The 20,799-nt window shown below is 41.4% G+C and overlaps 1 protein-coding gene across 1 annotated transcript in view; it reads left to right on the top strand.

Annotated features, from left to right (window-relative positions):
* The window catches only part of LOC149282008 (serine/threonine-protein kinase WNK4-like), a 105,413-nt gene that overhangs the window by 65,774 nt on the left and 18,840 nt on the right, over positions 1 to 20,799 (top strand). The window contains exons 3-5 of the mRNA XM_089498680.1: positions 10,984 to 11,156; positions 11,838 to 12,058; positions 13,772 to 13,929. Of these exons, the coding sequence (XP_089354806.1) occupies positions 10,984 to 11,156; positions 11,838 to 12,058; positions 13,772 to 13,929 (552 nt within the window). The remainder of the gene's footprint in view (positions 1 to 10,983; positions 11,157 to 11,837; positions 12,059 to 13,771; positions 13,930 to 20,799) is intronic.

Here is a 20,799-nt window from a genome sequence, read left to right as displayed (position 1 = left end):
TCTATGAGCAGGCTGGCCTGAATTAGGCATCCGAGTGGCCTTTTTGTAGATTAGCCCAGGGGGAGGAATTGCCTTTGTCGAAGTCCATAACCTTTTAACCATGTAGACTTTCCTCTTATAAATGTGGTATGTTAACACCTAACTTACAGCACAAAAGCTATTGTTTATGGGTAGGGTGACTGGATGCAGTAATGACTACTTAAAACACTACATTCATCAGCTTTATTACCCTGAGAGCCATACACAGTAAATAAATAAAAAAACAGCAGTGGCTCAGTGATGTATTTAACAAATATAGATCCACAGGGATATTTGGCATTTCCCTCATGAAAAATATATTTTCCTTACTTTTTCTGTCTTGTTATGAGCTTTAATGCTTGGCCTCAATATAAATGGAAAAACTACAATGCACCGGTGAGCTCAGAGAAATGCACCCAGAACAGGGTTAAAGTGGCTCTTAATTTCTGGCTGTCACCTATGTTGCTTTTGACATCTATTCCAAAAGAACAGAGCATTCCAAGACATTTGGACTCTTATACAATTGGTTCATTGTGACAAAGTTGCATATAAAGTACTTGGAAACTTTAATTGGTGTTTGCTGACATACATTGCTTGTCATATTCTGCCTCTGTAATCTGTCAAATGTTTTTTGGGAAAACCTAGTATAACAAATGGTGGTTTCAGAATGGCACTTTACATATACAAGGAACATGCAATGAAGTGTTCTCAAAGGGAGAGTCTCGTTGAAAAAACATATGTTCTTTGTGAGCATAAAATGCAGTGCTGAAATATAGGTTACCATTCACATAAACCTGGTTTTATCTAATTTTTTCCCAATAAACATCCTTTATCGTGTGACTTTCCTCCACGTAAACCCCGGCACTTAGCTTATTATTTAAAACAGTGTTAACTATGTCTGTAGACTTTCATTAGTAAAAATCTGGATGTGACTGATTAAAGGGACATTCAGCGTCACTGGAGCTGATTGGTGGTAAGTATATCATGTGTCAGTAAATGTGTTTGGCCAGACCCACCTCCTTGCATGGCAAATAGTTGGAATTTGGGAAGGGGCAAATACATATTAGGGAATTCTGCAAAATCCCTCCATCCATTTGCAGCTGGAATCACAAGGGACCACTTAGCTATCATATGCATTAAAATACATAGTTAGTTACATAGTTCTGTAGGCTGGAAAAAGACATGCGTCCATCAAGTTCAGCCTTTCCTATATCTGTTAATTTGTTGCTGTTGATCCAAAAGAAGGGAAAAAATCCCAGTTTGGCTCTTTCCAATACATGTTATGACTTAGACAATTTTCTCTCCAGTGCAAATCTCTGTAATAATCAAAAAGCTCTCAATGAGAGAGACAGGGGAAACAGAGGAGTAGGTACTCACTGGATACAAGTGTATCACCATCAATAATGAATATGAAGAAGACTCAGCCAGGATAATGGTGAAGAACAGTTCTCCTCTTTATTAATGGAAACACCGACCAGTTTCGGCATGAACAAATGCTGAGTCTTCTGGTTTTTTTCATATTCATTATTGATGGTGATACACTTGTATCCAGTGAGTACCTACTCCTCTGTTTCCCTGTCTCTCTCATTGAGAGCTTTTTGAATATGTATTGTTGCTACTTACAGAGTGGAGTTCATATTTATAAGCAGCTCCGGTGATCCTTTGCTATATCATATCTCTGTAATAAGACAGACTTGGGTAACTAACTGAGTACCACAGTATGTCATCACATTGGTTTCAAACGCGAGCTCATTAATGACTTTAAAAGCTTTTTAAAGCTAAACTAATGACAAAACACCCACTTACCTTCGAAGTAGAATACACTGTCAAATATGAGTGATAACCAGTGTCAGGCTCTAGGGGTAATTTTACCACTTTTATACAGAGATTAGCCCTTTACGCTAACAAACATTTGGTTGTGAGTACATACCTTGCATTGTTATAAACGTTAGGTAATCTGAATAATACAGAACCTATGACAGGCCCATCGGAAATCCATTTATTCAAAATTATTCAATCTCTCATTCAGGGTGCTTGGTACCCTCAAGCCTGAACCTTGTATTCAAGGAAACACCGACCTTAGTAACATAGTAACATAGTTCATAAGGTTGAAAAAAGACCAAAGTCCATCAAGTTCAACCTATATACATATTGTGTCCCTACTGTGTTGATCCAGAGGAAGGCAAAAAAACCCTTATGAAGCAGATGCCAATTGCCCCATACCAGGGGGAAAATTCCTTCCCGACTCCAAATATGGCAATCAGAATAAATCCCTGGATCAACGTTCTGTCCCTATTAATCTAATATCCATAACTTGTAATATTATTGCTTTCAAGAAACACGTCCAGGCTCCTTTTGAACTCTTTTATTGAGTTTGCCATAACCACTTCCTCTGGCAGAGAGTTCCATAATCTCACCGCTCTTACTGTAAAGAACCCCCGTCTGTGCTGGTGTAGAAACCTTCTTTCCTCCAACCGTAGAGGATGTCCCCTTGTTATAGATACAGTCCTGGGTATAAATAGGTCCTGGGAGTGATCTCTGTACTGTCCCCTTATATATTTATACATAGTTATTAAATCCCCCCTAAGCCGTCTTTTTTCCAAACTAAATAACCCTAATTCTGATAATCTTTCTGGGTACTGTAGTCCTCCCATTCCCCTTATTACTCTGCTTGCCCGTCTTTGAACCCTCTCCAGCTCCACTATATCTTTCTTGTACACTGGTGCCCAGTACTGTACACAGTATTCCATGTGTGGTCTGACTAGTGACTTGTACAGTGGTAGAATTATTTCCTTGTCGTGGGCATCTATGCCCCTTTTGATGCACCCCATGATTTTATTTGCCTTAGCAGCAGCTGCCTGACACTGGTCGCTACAGGTAAATTTACTGTTAACTAAAACTCCTAAGTCCTTTTCCATGTCAGTCGTCCCCAGTGTTTTCCCATTTAATACATATTCCCAGCCTGGATTTTTCTTCCCCAATTTCTTCCTTGTATCAACGGTTCAGGCTGGTGGTAGTGTAATGGTATAGGGAACATTTTCTTGGCACACTTTGGGCCCCTTAGTACTGTGAGGCTGTTAACCCTAGAGAGATGATTAGCATGGCTTTTGGGCGCAGGTGCAATGAAGATCATACATATGGGTCCTTGGGGTGGAGCAGTTGGAGAGCAGGGTGGGCCAATGCTCCATCCCCCCGTTCAGTGGAAAATCCGTGCCAGCTTTTCCAAGAGGTTAGAGGTCTGCAGGATCTGGTCCGGGACTACTATGGGGCCTGCATCAGGCCCAGGTGCTGGGTATTAAAACCTCCTGGAGCATGAGCTGAGAGAGGACGTTTCCCTGGGGGAAGAGGACGTTTCCCTGTGCTCCCAGGGCAAGGAGAGGCCCTGAAGAGGACCATCCGTGAGCCAAGTGAGGCATTACCAACCTGGAGCTTTTGTCCCTTACAAAAAATTACTGCAGTTTTTCTGAAGTAATACTGCAGTTTTTTGGACATGAAAAAACTGCAATACTGCACTTTTACTGTAGTTTTACTGCATTTGTACTCCACTGTACTGCAGTTGTACTGCAGTATTACTGCACATTTAGTGCACTTTTTTTTTTATACTGCAAACCTACAGTGTACTTCAATGTACTGCAGCTTTATTGCATTTGTACTTCCGTACAAAAATAACTGCAGTAAAACTGCAGTACAGTGAAGTACAAATGCAGTAATACTGCAGTAAATGTGCAGTAATACTGCAGTAAAAGTGCAGTATTGCAGTTTTTTCATGTCCAAAAAACTGCAGTATTACTTCAGAAAAACTGCAGTAATTTTTTCGTAAGGTGTATACTGTCTGGGGGAGGTTTTCCAGAGCCTGGCTTAGCTGGGTCTGGCTGGGAGGTCAAGTTAGTGGGTGTTTAGGCTGGCTAGTCTGGGCCAGCATAGTTTAGTTAGAGAGGGCTCCAATTGGGAGATAGGTTTTTCTTTTTATGATTTGGTTTTGGGGTTTGAGCAGTTAAAAATAAAGCACTGTTTTTGCTACAAGCTGGTGCCCCTATCTGTGGCATTTATGGCCCTTGTGCTACAGGGTTTGTCACAGTACCAACTGAGCATCATTTAAATGTGACAGCCTACCTAAGTATTGTTGATGACCATCTCCATCTCTCTATTATTATTATTTATTGTTTTATATAGCGCCATCAAATTCCATAGCGCTGTACAATGGGTGGACAGGACACAACAAGTAGTATGTAACATAACAATTTGACTTACAGAGTCAACAGGTGAGGAGGGCCCTGCTCAAACGATCTTAGAAATGACCACAATGTGCCCATATTCTGATGGCTACTTCCAGCAGGATAATGCACCATGTCACAAAGCTCACAACAGGGAAAAAAATCCTTCTTGATTCCATCGTGGCAATCAGATTACTCCCTTGCTTAACTTGCTTAACCAGAAATGCATCCAGACCTTTCTTAAAAATATCCAGAGTTGGATAATACAACATCCTTAAGCAGAGAATTCCATATTCTTATTGTTCTTACTGTGAAGAACCCTTTCCTTTGCTGATGCTGAAATCACTTTTCCTCAAATCTCAACTGATCACCCACGTGTCTTCCGTAGAGACCTCTTGGTGAATAGATCACTAGAGAGCTGTTTATACTGACCTTGTATATATTTGTACATGTGATAAGATCCTCTCTTAGACAATAACTCCTGGTGTGCAACAGTGTCAAATGGTTTTGCAAAACCTAAATAGACAACATCTACAGCAACACCCTGATCTATACATTTACTCACAACATGGTATAACATATATCATAGGTGTACCCAATAAAGTGTATATATGAGCACTTAGAAAAAGGAGGCATTAAGGAAGGAAAGGGGAGTAAAAGGTTTTGGGTTATGGAGTTCCATGACACAAGGCATAGTGAAAATGTGTCAGTAGCAAGCAAAGTGGTTAATGGGGATTTGGTGTGTATGATGCTATGATTCTTCATTCTGTTGATTAAAATTTGATTGTTTTATTACAAGCTGTCAGTTTTATTAGTTTTATAACAAAATTAAAGCATTATAGTAACCAGTAACACACTAAAAATATGGTATCAATATCAAACTGCCTTAATAAAACATTTTCCTAAAGGGTGTGTACCTACTATTACTACATCTATAAAACTTGTAGATCTTACCTTGACACCATTATTATTTTTTTAAATTTAATGCCAGCATGTTCTGTCAGATACATAATAATATGACACAATCTAATTATTTATTCTTAATACTTTAAAGTGCTACAGTGTTCAACGGGGATAATTTATATGTTTGTGACATGTTTAAAATAATTGGTGTGTAATGGACAGTATCATTGGTATTATTTATATATTGTTATTATTTAAATATTAAGTATTTAGCAACATTTCATTGTTTGAAGTTCTCAAAGTGCAATTAACTATAATACATCACCTTGTTTTTAAGTATTTATTAAGTGATGTCATAAGAGCCAATTATAGTATATTACACAATGACAACTTGTTTTTTAATCCCTTACGTTTAATATTTTAGTAACATTACAAAAGATCTTAATGGTCTCACTACTTTACAGATACCTGGTCACAACTAACCTAAAATATTGTGTGCCGTTCTGGAGACCCTACCTCCAGAAGGATGTTGACATTCTTGAGAGAGTTCAAAGGAGGGCTACCAAAATACGGAAAGCTTTGCAGGATGAAAATGATCAGGAATGAATAAGGCATCTCAATATGTATAGCTTGGGGGAAAGAAGATAGAGGGGAGATGTGATATGGACATTTAAGCAGAGGCGTACCTAGAGTATTTGGCACCCGGGGCGGATCCTGTAAGTGGCACCCCCCCCCCACCAAATGTAAAGACATCTACAAAATTATGTTAAGAATATTTATTGCACCAATTTGTAAACTGTATGTCAACTGTAAACAACAAGAAATCTGAAAAAATAAATTAATAACTTATAAGTAAAATAAATACATTTAAATAACATTTACTGAACATATAATAGTGCTTTCTTTAATAACCCTCCAAAAAAACCAGCGTCCACATTGCCCACATAGAACCTGACCAGCACCCAAATTACACACACATAGGACGTGCCATCTTTGCCCCCAAACAGCCCAGCATGAGTCAGCATTGTTCCCAAACAGCCGAGTGTACTCCATCTTTGTCCCATGAACACGCTACCTGTGCCATCTTTGTCCCATAAACACCCTGCCTGTGCCATTTTTGTCCCATAAACACCCTGCTTATACCATCTTTGCCTTTTTGACAAATCAACTATACACCTATGATTAACACAAACACTTTTACAGTCACTAATTCACTTTCATTCACACAATCATTTATTCTTTCACACAAATTATTTACACATATTTATTGATGCATTCTCACAAATTCTTTAATTCTCTCACTCATTCACACAATTCATCCACACATTAATCCATTCATTTTCGCTCTCTCATTCTGACTCTTTATTTCAATATTCTTGCTACCCTCCTTTCTCCCTATCTACCCATTATCACCCCCTTCTGCCCTATCTACCCCTTCTCACTCCCTTCTCCCTATCTACCCCCTATCCCCCCGTCTCACTCCCTTCTCCCTATCTACCCCCTCCTAACTATCTACCCTCTGCCCCCTTTGAAGTTCACTTACCTTTCAGGAGTCCTGCGGTGGGGGTGCAAGGCCTCTGTCTCCCAGCTCTGCCACTGTATGGAACAGTATAGAGTGATGGGAGTTATGATGTACTTTAGAGCATAATTATAATGAAAAAGACATTGGAAATGGTACAGCATAACACCCATCACTCTCACACATTTACCAATCCACACTTACCAATCCACAGATTCCACACATACCAATCCAGATTCCACACATACCAATCCACACATACCAATCCACAGATTCCACACATACCAATCCACACATACCAATCCACAGATTCCAAACATGCCAATCCACACATACCAATCCACAGATTCCACACATATACCAATCCACACATATACCAATCCACAGATTCCACACATACAAATCCACAGATTCCACACATATACCAATCCACAGATTCCACACATATACCAATCCACACATATACCAATCCACAGATTCCACACATATACCAATCCACAGATTCCACACATACCAAACCACACATATACCAATCCACACATATACCAATCCACACATATCCAAATCCACAGATTCCACACATACCAATCCACAGATTCCACACATATCAATCCACAGATTCCACACATACCAATCCACAGATATACCAATCCACAGATTCCACACATACCAATCCACAGATTCCACACATACCAATCCACTCTCACTGTCACTCAGTCTTACTGAATGATTTCCTACCTTCTTTTCTACCTACTGCATTTAAGTATCTCACGTGATTTAACAAAGTACAGGAGAAAAGAATATTTAAGTGAGAAGAAATGTTAGAAGAAGTCATAATCTAAAAATAAAGTGTAAATAAGTGGAACGCCCCCCACAGCAGAAGTGGTAAAGGTTAAAACAGTGAGAACATTTTAACATGCATGGGACAAGGATAAACTTATCCTGAGTCTAAGCTGACTAATGACTAATTAGGAAATTAGCCTTGATGGGTGTAAAGTCAATTCATTATATAAAATAAAGACATAGAAACAATGTGTGTTTATGACAATTTATTTCAAAGCAAACGGTAATAAAATATATGAAGCAACTTATCTAATTTGTTAGCTAAGTGATGCAATATTGATGACTGTCTTGGGTCCCTGAAGGTACTGACATAGGTGTAGTATAACATTCTCTGCAAGGTGCACACACTGCTTGCCACGCACCATAAAACCACCCCCCTGGTCCTGCACTTAGCTACTTGTGCTAGGGCCACCCAAATCAACTGTATCTCTGATTGCTAAGATCTGCGCTCTAGCCAGCCATCAATTACCTCACCAACTAGCGCAGATCATCTTGACCAGAAACAAATGAAAAATGTGTAGATGAGGAAAACATATCCTTGTTGCAGATTTATCCAAAGTCTGAAGTTTATAAAAGGGACAGCTTTATTACCTCTCATGATTCATGTTACAAAAACCCTTCGATTTGCCTTGTCTAAATGGTTGTTTTAACATTTCTGCTGTGCTTGTGTTTAGCTGTAATTTTCTTCTTTCTCATTTACTGTACACACAAAAGTTATATATTGTTTTTTTCAGGGCAGGGAGGGCTTTCCTTAGATGCCATAATTTTGATTGTGTCATATAATTTACAATCAAAACATATAAACGTAATACATTTTACTTAAGGTATAAACAACACCGCAATATGTGTTCAGCAACATCTCCTGAGTATAATGATGCCCCTCATGCAGAGGTTTTTCGAGTTGTTAGGAGGTAGTAGGCCACATTTGAGGCATGCACAATTCAGATTTTTTTAATTTTGACATGTTGAAGATTCTGCCCCGTGTTCTATTTGGAACATCTTTGAAGCCGACCAATTCAATTTAAACCATCAAACCATATATTTTTGAAAACTAGACACCTCAGGGTATTTTTAGGAAACAACTTACAGCCCCTGGTATATGTCACAGCCAAACAGCACCACAATATGTATTCAGCTCCTGAGTACAGCGATACCACCCATGTGTAGTTTTGTTGGGTTGTTTGTGGGCTAAAATACTATATTTGGGAGGTGTGCATTTTTTAAAAATTTTTTACATCTGGTCAGTCTCTGCCCATGTCCTATGTGGGACATCTTTCAACCTGGCCAATTAGATATATCCCATCAAATATTTTTGAAAACTAGACACACCATGGATATTACAAATTATTATTCATTATTTTAATTCTTTCCATGCAAGGATTTTTGTGAAACTATAGTGCTAATTTTAGGACTTGGTGTACCCCTGATACAGAGTGTCACATTTCCAGAGACTCTAAAGACTATGGAGCTCGGACGCAGATTGGCCCACATGTGTTTTCAGAGGGGGTTTATGTGTGGTGTTTTACTATCCATCGGGTCAGGACTTACAGGACAGAGACCTCTATGGCCAGTATTGGTCATTTTAGATTGGTCATCACAGCAATCATGTCATGTTGCTCCCAAATAGGTGGATCTCTGGGATGGCCTTGGATGTGGGGCAGTCCCCGAGAGTGGAAGCAGGCCAGATGTGGTGTGCACAGGAGTGTGCCCTGCATTTTGTACAAGACGTACTGATATGTCCATAAGGCATCTTGCTTTGCCTTTTCTGGAGGTACCAGTAGGTCTATAGGGGTTAAGAGTGGTTAAATAAATAGCTTTTTGCTAGTACACCACTAAACTCTTTTAATAACTTTGGGTGTATCCCATCAGACCCCCTTTGAATTATTTCTTTTTACCTTAGACAATTAAAGTAGAACCTCTTTCTCGATAAACTCATATGTATCAATTGACTCTTTTTCTCCCTCTGCCCTCCCAGCATATGCCTTATACCACCCTGATATGCCACTGTGCCCCCTGATATGCCTTATACCCCCAGATATGTCACTCCATCCTCCCCAGATATGCCTTATACGCCCCCCCAGATATCCCATAGTGCCCTCATAGATTCACAGACTCGTTCGCAGCACACTGAAACAATACTTTTATAAAGAAGTACAGGATTAATCTTCACTGCCCCCCAGGATTTAGATTCCCCTTAGTTTGTCCCCTTTTACCTTTAACTGCACCTTAAGTTAACCTTATTAAATTAATTAACCCTCAGTCCTCAGCATTAAATTAACCCTAAATACCCCAGTAACCATAACCGCCCCTAAATTAACCCTTAACACCCCATCAACCATAACTGCCCCTAAATAACCCTAAACACCCCATTAACCATAACTGCCCCTAAATTAACCCTAAACGCCCCATTCACCATAACTTCCCCTAAATTAACCCTAAACACCCCATTAACCATAACTGCCCCTAAATTAACCCCCACCTCCCCTAACTTTCAGCAGCCTCTAACTCACAGTTAGCTGAGTTGCTGAGCCATGTGGATGCTATAGGAAATGGGCGGGGCCAATCATCAGCGTGACTGCAGAGAGGGACTGGGAGAAAGAAAGGGGTGTGGCCAATCAGAATGACTGCATGGAGGGACTGGGAAGCAGAAAGGGGGCGGGGCCAACCGTTAGAGTGACTGCAGGGAGGGACTGTAAGTAGTAACTGCTGTGAGTCACGCTGATTTTGCTCTGAAAAAACCCTCATCTTATAATCGATAAAAATGTATTAAACTTATCGATAATGAAATTTGTTGGCAACGATTTTCATTATCGATTATTATCAATGTTATCGATTAGTTGTTGCAGCCCTAGTCTCTTTAATGTTTTGCTCTGAGGAGCCTAATACAATTTTCTGCTGCGTGGTGTGAGTAAACTGATGATCACTAGATTCCAAAATGTCACCTATAGTAATATTCAACACCTAATCTCTCTTTGTGAACACTAAAATTAATATGGCCTCCTTACCAGTTGGCACCTCAACTACTTGTTTTAAAGATAATCCCAGTAGGGAATTTAGAATATCTGTACTCCTGGCACAACCAGCTACTTTGACAATTAAAGTCACTCTCTCTTCAATGTCATTTTAACTATTTCCTTAATTAATAGATTAATCCTTCTTCTTGTACAAGGGTTCTATAAATCACACCTACACATGTTACGGTACTTTTATCACATTGTTATGCAAGCAAGCTGACTTTATGTTCTCTTCACTAGATTTTCATCCTTCACATTTTGGGTCTCCTTTCTTGCCTTCCCTGTCTTTTTTATAGAAAGAGTACCCTTGTACTCGTTTTTCTCTTGTTATACCATGTCAGTACCAGCCACTAAATAAACATTTTCAGTTGCCACTACTGTCACAAGTGACCCTGATAACCATTGTTCGAGCTACGTATGTACTAAATTTATCATAATCTGTGCACTCAACGGTATTCTTCTTTTTCTCTAGACAAGAAAACTTACTAAAGTAGAGCGTCAAAGATTCAGTGAGGAAGTGGAGATGCTAAAAGGTCTACAGCACCCTAACATTGTTAGGTTTTATGATTCCTGGAAATCAACAGTGAAGGGACAGATCTGTATTGTCCTGGTCACTGAGCTAATGACATCTGGGACTTTAAAGACGTGAGTTTTATTATTAAACAATACCTGTTGTTTTCTGCGTGTAAGGAATGCACTTCTATTCTGCTTGCTTTCTTTCCCTTTCCCCCTTCTTTCTTTTCCTTCTTCCTCCCACTTTTTCTCTCTCTCCCTCTGTCCTTTCCCTTCTTCCACTCTTTCCTCTTTCTTCCCTCTCTCCCTCCCTCTCTTGACTCTTTCTCTATTGTCTCCCTTCCCTTGTTTTACTGTCTCTTTATCCCTTGTTTCTCTCTCTCTACCTTGTTTGCTTTCGCCTGGTTACCATATTCCACACTCCTCCTCTTACTATTATTGGAGATGTCATTGGCTGCTTGCATTCTTGGGGCTCTGTGTGTGGCTAGGGAAAACAGTAGTGTGTACTGTACAGGGTAGAAATATATAGGCAAAATCGAGGGATCTGGTCTGTACACTGTGCCTATGTGCTACTGATACTTAGTCTATTAGCAGGTTTCTGTCCTACAGGACCCCTCTATCTTTAAAAAATGAAAGTTCAAGAGATATTTATTTTGGGAAAAAAGCTAATCAGAGTGGAACATGTACACTCTGATTGGACCTTATGCTAAGGCCCACCCATGAGTATAAGAGATTTCACATTGTAAAAAGGCTGTTATATATTATATATCTTTAAAGAAAGTGTTTTTTATTAATTAATCTTTTTTTCTTCAGCTATTTAAAAAGATTCAAAGAGATGAAGTTAAAAGTTTTGCAGAGGTGGAGCCGTCAGATCCTTAAAGGACTTCATTTCCTCCATACGCGTAGCCCTCCAATCATCCATCGTGACCTTAAATGTGACAATATCTTCATCACAGGACCCACCGGCTTTGTGAAAATAGGAGACCTAGGTTTAGCCACCTTAAAGAGTGCCTCTTTTGCAAAGAGTGTTATAGGTACAAGCATAAATCATTTTTTGAACAATAGTATTTCCCAGAATACTTATTTGTATTTTAAGTACTGCCAGAAATGTGGTACTAAATGGGGAGTAATCACCATTATTCCTGGTTTGGTTCAAACAATCTATATGTGCATGTGTATAAATATGTATAAAATTAAATATTTATCGCCCTTTATGTAACATACATAGAGCCTAGAGAAATAATAGAAAAATAACTTAACCCCCTGATGACAGTTCGGAAATTCATCCTGGTACGTCATGGGGTTAAACGGGTTTGGTGTTGCTGTAATGCCTCGATACTGAGGCATTCAGCATCAGTGAAAAATGCAGCAGGGGCACCTTCTGACTGTTCCCCTAAGCGACAAGGTCCTCTTGCCCCTGCTTTAGAAAAAGTTAGCAGTAAGCTCGATCTGTGTTGCTGAAATGCCTCTATATCAAGGCCAGCAACACCGAAAACACACCCAGGACTCATTTTGACTGATCATAAGATCAGCTCTGTAGTGATAGATTTTGCCTCTCACAAGATGACATGCCCACTAAAAAATAAACCAGGCAAGTCAATGGAGCCCTGCTTACTAATCACAATGGGATTAGTAAAATAAATAAATTATAACATGTCACCATCAGCAAAATCCTAAAGTCCTAAATTTACTGCTGTATCTTTACAAAAATCTTGGCATGGAAAGAGTTAAAATACTAGCATTTGAAATACCCATTGAGTACCACCAAGTTTGACAAAGGCTGGTAGATTCCAAGATGTACCAAATAGGACAAGGGGGCAAGGTGACAAGATATTGCTGAACACATATTGAGGTCTTATATGTCATGACATATAACAGGAGCTGTAAATTCTTACTTAAAGAAAAAAAATACCTGTCGCATCTGCTCACACCAGAGGCACTTACAAGAGGGAAGCCCTCAGTAGGAGTAAACCATGACTTAGAGGATCCCAACAGCAAGGAGGCCTTAGTGCAAGCAGGGAAGTTCCGGTACTGAGTAGATATGGCAAGGTTCAGGTGCCAGCTCAGGACAGGATACATAACAGGAAACTCAGCAAAGCAAAGGTTAACACAAACAGAATAGTCAGGATAACTGGGTCGGTACACATAGTGGGCAGTCATACAAGCCAGGGATCTTAACACAAGTCGGGTAGTCAAACAAGCCAAACTGGTACGTGTAGAGATCAGGCAGAAGTACAGAATCACCAGGCAGAGAGTAGTCAGGCAGGCAAAAGGTCAATATTTCCCAGATCAGGAACACAGGCTTCAATGCACAGTAAAGGACCACAACAGGGTACCAGCATTTCTGGGTTTTTAAATCTGGCGTCATCTCCAGCCCAGCCCCTAATCCTTACGTCATTGCCGCACCTCCAGCCTTCAAGGACAAAGGCTGGTGGTAGAAACAGTGCATGGAAAGAGTTAAAATACCAGCATTACCAGCCTGGGTGTTGGAAAAAAATATGGTATTATGGAGTAAACTGAATTTGCCGGCTTTAAAGATGTCCCAAATAAAACATGGGCATAGGATGACCAAATGTCAAAATTCCAAATAAAAAAATGCGCGCCTCCCAAATGTGGTCTTTTAGTCCCAAAACAACGAAACCAACTAATTAGTGCATGGAAAGCGTTTAAATACTAGCATATAAAATACCCATTTTTTGTTGTTTCTGCGTAATGTAACCCTCTAATCTCAGGTTTCGTTTTTTCAGGGACACCAGAGTTTATGGCACCCGAGATGTACGAAGAAAAGTATGATGAAGCTGTAGATGTATATGCATTTGGGATGTGTATGCTTGAAATGGCTACTTCTGAATATCCCTACTCTGAATGTCAAAATGCAGCTCAAATATACAGAAAAGTGACTTCAGTGAGTAACAAAATGCATTTACTGACTGATACTATAAAGTTAATGTAAATAGAAATCATTCTTGTTCATAGTCTACAAAAAGATTTACTGGAAAGTATGCATATCATCAATGTTATGAGAAGGTAACATTTACAAGGTAATTCATATTCACGCAGCATTTATATGGGTAAGTAAATGCACATATTATTTATATTTTGTTCCCTAAAATTCTGTTATACTGTATGTATACTTGCAATCGCAAGTATTCACTATCATATTATAGTAAATTAAGTAATATGTTAGCATAAACAAACTAATGATGATAGGTGATTACTACCCTTTTACCTATAGCCACTATAGGCATTTATTTGCCAGAGATGGAAATTACCCCAAAAATGCAAAAATCTGCTGTATACACAATTTCCAAACCAGCTGACAATAAGTTTGTTTCATTAAAACGATGCATGTCTACTCACCTGCAACTTGCAATTCCAATATTTCCAGTTCTAATATGAACTTCCTAATTTGCCCATTATACTGTCAACTCCTAAAAAAGCAAACATGTCTGCTTTGGAAAACAGTAGTAATAAGAGCAGCAGGGCAACAGTTAGTATTGCAAGATTCATAAAAACATTATAAATGAGAGGACCTCTTTAAAATATGAAACCTTTAATAGTTACTAGGATTGTGTTAGAACCAAATGCTGTATTCAAACAGAGAAACTGCCAGTTCTGTATGTATGTGTATATATTGGAATTGTGCATTCGGATTTGTTCGAGACCACCCACGAATCAGACGAAAATGAAGCAAAAAGCTCAAATGGGCCAAAAACAGACCCCAAATATACCATTTTTTCTCACTTATAAGACGACCCTGATTATAAGATGACCCCCCCAAATTTTAATATTAATTTAAGAAAAAAAAGAAAAAGCCTGAATATAAGACTACCCTATAGGAAAAAGTTTTATTAGTAAATATTAATTCAAATGTAAACTATTTTTTCATATTTAATAAAAACAATGATTGATAAAAATGCATTTTTTGTTTTTATTTCCTTTTATTTGCCAACCTGCACCCCAGTTATGCAAATCTGCCCCACGGCTTGCTACTCTGCCCCCACATATGTCTTATACCCCCTAAATGCCACTCTGCCTCCCTGATATGCTACTCTGCCCCTAATATGCCTTATACACCCTATATGCCCCCCGACTAACCGATGCATGCCAAGACTTGTCCACTGTGCTCCAGACTCCCAGGTGTCAAGTGGGGCAGCCTGTGGACGTCTGCACGATGCACGCAGACAACTTCCGCTGCTACTCAGGACTTCCGTCAGGGCTTCAATGACTGAGCACCGGAAGGTCACGTCACGCTGGTCATAAAAGCCCCGGTGGAAGTGTTGGGTAGCAGCGAAGGTTGTCTGTGCGCTTCAGGGGATTCTCCTCTCTGGCAGCCGATGAACGTCTGTGTGATGTGCGTAGACAACCTCCACTGCTACTGGCCGGTACTTCCGCCGGGGCTTCTATGGTGGAGCACCGGAAGGTCATGTCACGATGGCGCTCCGTCATAGAAGCCCCTGCAGAAGTTCCGGCAGCAGCAGAGGTTGTCTGTGCGCATCGTGCAGACGTTGTCTGTGCGCATCGTGCAGACGTCCATTGGCTGCCAGAAAGGAGTATCCAGGTCCTCTGCAGCGCTGCGAGGAATCTGGATCTTAGTTTTTTAGTCAGACCTCTATTTGAGGTCTGATTATAAGATGACCTTGAGTATAAGACCAGGGGTATTTTTCAGAGCATTTCCTCAGAAAAAAACTTGTCTTATAATCGAACAAATACAGTATATGTATATATATATATATATATATATATATATATATTGCAATCATTAGTCTATCATTTTTAAGTTGTGTTAGTCTTTTTGAATAATAAGATCATATTATTCCTATAGCACTGTACCATAGGATATTGTGTTTGGGGATTTATTGTTTAAAACGGCAGAGGGTACCCCAGTGGCATTTCCCATCATTGAACCTCCAACAAAAACCCTTTGGCATGCGAATTAGGCCTCCCTGGTGCCATAAATGACAGCCACAAGGCAATATCCTTATCATCCCATCGGAGCCCCTGCCAGACAGCCATCCTCTGCCTAAACTGCTCATCATAAGGCAGCCACGAGCTCCCACCAAACGTCCTATAACCCTTACCGATATCAAGATAACAAAATTGTAACTACTGTAACTACGGAGTACTTACCTTCCGTCCGCTCGAACCGCCATCCTTCCGAAGTCCCTCGACGCCCTAGCTGCTGCCAGGATCCGCCGATGCCGACGGTTTGGTCACTGGCACTTTCAGGCGCGTGCGCCCCGTGTGGCCAGTATCAGCTGTACAGAATCGCGTTTCCTCCAGGATCTATTCAGCCTCTTAAAGGAACATGACACGTTGTGTTCCAAGCCTCCTTTTCAATCCTGGGTGGGAAATTCAATCTCAATGACTATTTAAACCTGTTTTTTATGCTAGATCAGTGCCTGTGATAGTGTCTTGTGCATTTGTCTGTGTATGAATAAACTATGATTTTTGGTTCTGACCCTGGCCTGTCTCCTGCGTTTGACTCGGCTTGCTATTCGACTATCCTGTTCTCACTTATCCCTGACCTCGGCTTTGTGTAACGACTACGTTTTCAGTATATTAATCCACCCTGTTAGCTCGGCTAGTGTCCTAATCTGCTCCAGAACCCTGGTGGATGATACCAAGTTCCTGCACTGCTGGTCTTCTAGTCGTGACAAAAATAGACCCGAACAGTGCTCAGGCACCTTTTTGCCCGATAACGCTGGCCAAGATAGCAAACGCCTGCAGCCATTTCGTAAAGGTGCGAGGAATAAGGATACCTCAGTTTTTCCTCATCCTCCTTCTTGCTGATTTCCCCTTTCGTGGGGCAAGTCAAATTAAACTTCTCTAACGGGAGCAAAAAAAAAATCTCAACATACCCCCTACACTAAATCATTTCCCTAACCTCCTGTTTCAAATGCATACCTAATGGAGCCTCAAAACACACATACAATTCACTTCTAGAGGAATCCCCTAAACGAACCAAATCCTCCGATGCCGGACTGGGACCTGGTATCTCTGCCACAGCTGCAGCTGCAACCCCTTGGGACATCCCAGCCACAGGAAGGTCATGGGCCAAAGGAACTGTCCCTGCCGACCCGCGGACCTCAACAGAACCAATACTGTGTCCCAGAACAGGAGCACCCTACGCCGAATCAGTCGGACGATACAGCCCCCATGCATCTGCTGGAGAAGATCCAGACACTTGGTGCCTGCGCCGGTCGAGCAACCCCCCATAACCCGCCAACAACTGGAACAGCAGAGGAGAAGAATCTCATGGGCCCCCAAATGTACCACTAGCAACCCCTGGAGTCCCCCCAGAGACCCCGGAAGACGTCCCAGAAACAGGAAAAGAAGAAAAAAAGAGACAGAACCATGCTCACCTGCTGCCAGAGCGCCCGCCAAGGTGGATGTAACAGGCCTGGCCTCAGAACTGGGTGCAGGAAAAGAACCACGCTGAAAAACCGCCGGTGTACCCAGGATATCCAAAGCATGAGCTTCATAAACTGCAGTTCTAGAGGGGAAGCAGCGCGGGACACGTGTTCCGGCCTGGAGCAGGCACCAGACATCCCAGCCTGCACAGGCCCCATTGCAGACAAAGGCACCCGGGCGCCAGGACCAGAGCGCACAGCACTCACCACGCCACCATCAGAAGCAGAGGGACTCCGTCCACGAACTTGCCGCTGAACAGCAGAACAAGATCAGGGCTCAAGAAAAGCAGCTGCCGCTTCCACCGCACCGCTGAGACCCTCCTCATCAGACATGGAGCTCCTGGACTGCTCCAACTGGTCCCCATGGAGAGATGTCCGCCCGCAGGCCCTGGAATGGAACCGGGCCTGTTTGCAGCTGAACGCCCGCTCCAGGCATCAAAAGGGGAGGACTAAGCCGCTCCATCGGCCGGGACAGCCGAGCCCGACACGTCCTGGACCTGCCGACAGACACCGCAGCTGGGCAACATCTCCGGATACAGGAGCCTCTGCCAGGAGCAGGGAAAGCCAATCACGGAGCCAATCTTCACTCAAGCCCTTGGACAGGACCCTCAAGTCCTGGAGAAGTGCATCAACACTGGTAACAGCCATAGTAAGTACGAATCCTGTCCACTCCAAATTATTATTCTTTGTCCTTCATAAAGGGAGGGAGGGTCACCTTTATATGACCCTACTCCATTCCCAAAAGGTTGACCCCAGGGCATCCCTAACCAATCCAGGAAGGGGGTCCCCCCAGCCAATCAGACTATGCTAAGGAACAGATAAGGAACTTAGTTTTTCACACATGGCTTCTCCATTTTGACTTTCTTGTTGTTGACTAAATCATGACACAGGGTAATATGTCATGTGGTGGTGTTAATCTGTGTCACAATTTCCCTTTCTGGGGAAGCTTCATCCGGACGCCATCCATGGCAGCCAGCGTGTGACTCACAAGAGGGGGCGTGTCCGCCCTGACAGGTGGCGTTCCTGCTTGGGCGGTCCTGAGTCCTGATGGGGGGCGTGGCTTTGTGTGGCGCCGGATTTAAAAGTCCTGCAGCCCTGCATGCTACTACCCTTGTGTGGTCTTCGTATCCAGACGTGCTGCTGTTATTTCCTTTATTTTTATACAGTGTACGAACTCCTGGCTTGTCTTACTACCCTCTCTGTGTACTGAATCCTGGCTTGGCTTACTACCCTCTCCGTCTACCGAATCCTGGCTTGGTTTACTACCCTCTCCGTGTATTGTATCCTGGCTTGTGTGACTACCTCCTCCGTGTACCGACCCAACTTGCTTTCGACGTTCCATTTAGCAGATCCTGCTCTACCTCTACTATCTACGCTACTGCCATTATTTCCTCAGAGACTGCCTATATACATTTTATATATATATATATATATATATATATATATATATATATATATATATATATTGCGTATACCCTGCCTGCTCGCTGCTAAGAGTCTCTCCTGCCCTGGGTGTCCCTTTGGGGTCCTCCCCATTCGGTATCTCTCAGGGTGAAGTTGCGACTGATCGGGTTTTTGGGTACAGGTGTGTGACAATCTGAGGTTGTCTTTAATTATTTCAGACATGCTAAGAAACAGATGATTGTTATTATATCCTGATATGTAAAACCATGGAATTCAAAGAGGGTCTACTTTCTTTTGAACTTGGCAATCATTTCTGGCATAGCAGGCATGGCACAATATATAGATTTGGATACTGATTTGGACACCAGTTTCTCCATAAAAGCTTTCAATTGCATGTCTGTATAACATTTATAATTCAGAAGATACTGGGCAAGCATTCATTTAAGCAGAATTAGCTCTTGGAATATAGTTGTTTAGTACTGTATTTGCTTGATTATAAGACGACCCCCCAAAATCTGAATATTAATTTATGAAAAAAAAGAAAAAGCCTGAATATAAGACGACCCTATAGGAAAAAAGTTTTACCAGTAAATGTTAATTCATGTAAACTATGTAAACAATTTTTTTTTTATAAAAGCTATGATTGAGAAAAATTATTATTTTTTTTATTTCCTTTTTTTTTTTCAACCTGCCCCCCCAATTATGCACATCTGCCCCCTGGCTTGCCACTCTGCCCCAGAAATGCCTTATACCCCCTATATGCCACTGTGCCCCATGATATACCTTTTAACCCTCTAAATGCCACTGTGCCCCATGATATGCCTTTTGACCCCCTATGTGCCACTCTGCCTCCAGAATTGCCTTATACCCCTATATGCCACTCTGGCGTTTAGGGGGTTAAAAGGCATATTATGGGGCAGAGTGGCATATAGGTAGGTATAAGGCATTTCAGGAGGCAGAGTGGCGTATAGAGGGTTAAAAGGCATTACTGGAGGCAGAGTGGCATTAAGGGGGTTAAAAGGCATTTTACAGAGCACTCTGCCTCCAGAAAGGCCTTATGCCCCACATTTAACACACCCTCCCTCTCCCTCTTCCAAACTTACTTACCGGTGCGTAGTCCGGGCAGCATGGAACTCTGATCTCTGACAGCCGGGGAAGGTCTGCGCGATGGACGCAGACAACCCCCGCTGCTAACCGCACCTCCTCCCGGCTGCAGCAGAAGTTGTCTACGTGAATCGCGTAGAGCTCTACATGCTGCCCGGACTAATCACCGGGGACTCAGAAGTACCGGTAAGTGGGGGGGGGGACAGTCTCATAGTCAGACCTAATTGAGGTCTCATTATAAGACCACCCCGATTATAAGACGAGGGGTATTCTTCAGAGCATTTGCTCTGGAAAAAACCTTGTCTTATAATCGAGCAAATATGGTATATACCGTATTTCCCCATGCATAAGACGCCCGGAATTTGAAAAAAAATGTATTACATAGTTATTGAGCTCAAGTTTTATTTATCATTTATTTAACTTTCAGCAGCCCAAATTATTATTTTTACTTACTATTTTTTCCATGTGGATGCTCTAAGGAAAGGAGCGGGCCAATCATCAGTGTAACTGCAGGGAGGGACTGTTACTCAGAAAGGGGCAGGGCCAATTGTCAGTGTGACTGCAGGGAGGGACTTGGAAGTAGTCAGTGCAATCTACAACCACTGTATAAAACGCACCTAGTTTTAAGACCCTAAATTTTTCGAAAAAAGGTGCGTCTTATACATGGGGAAATACGGTATATAAAGAATATCCCAAAAATGAATTTAATGATAAATAAATGTAATGAGTAGAATTAATATATATATAGATATATATAATTTATTTTGTATTTAAATAATATTAATGTATTGCATCTTTTGTGTCTACAACTATAAATGACCTGTGGGAGAGAAAAAACACCACTGAAAACTTAG

This window comes from Sceloporus occidentalis, unplaced genomic scaffold, assembly GCF_023333645.1.
Source record: "Sceloporus occidentalis isolate IW3139 unplaced genomic scaffold, rSceOcc1.0.p SCAF_124, whole genome shotgun sequence".
NCBI lineage: Eukaryota > Metazoa > Chordata > Lepidosauria > Squamata > Phrynosomatidae > Sceloporus > Sceloporus occidentalis.
The sequence above is the reverse complement of the archived record's forward strand: the minus strand, read 5'-3'. Positions and strand labels throughout refer to the sequence as shown.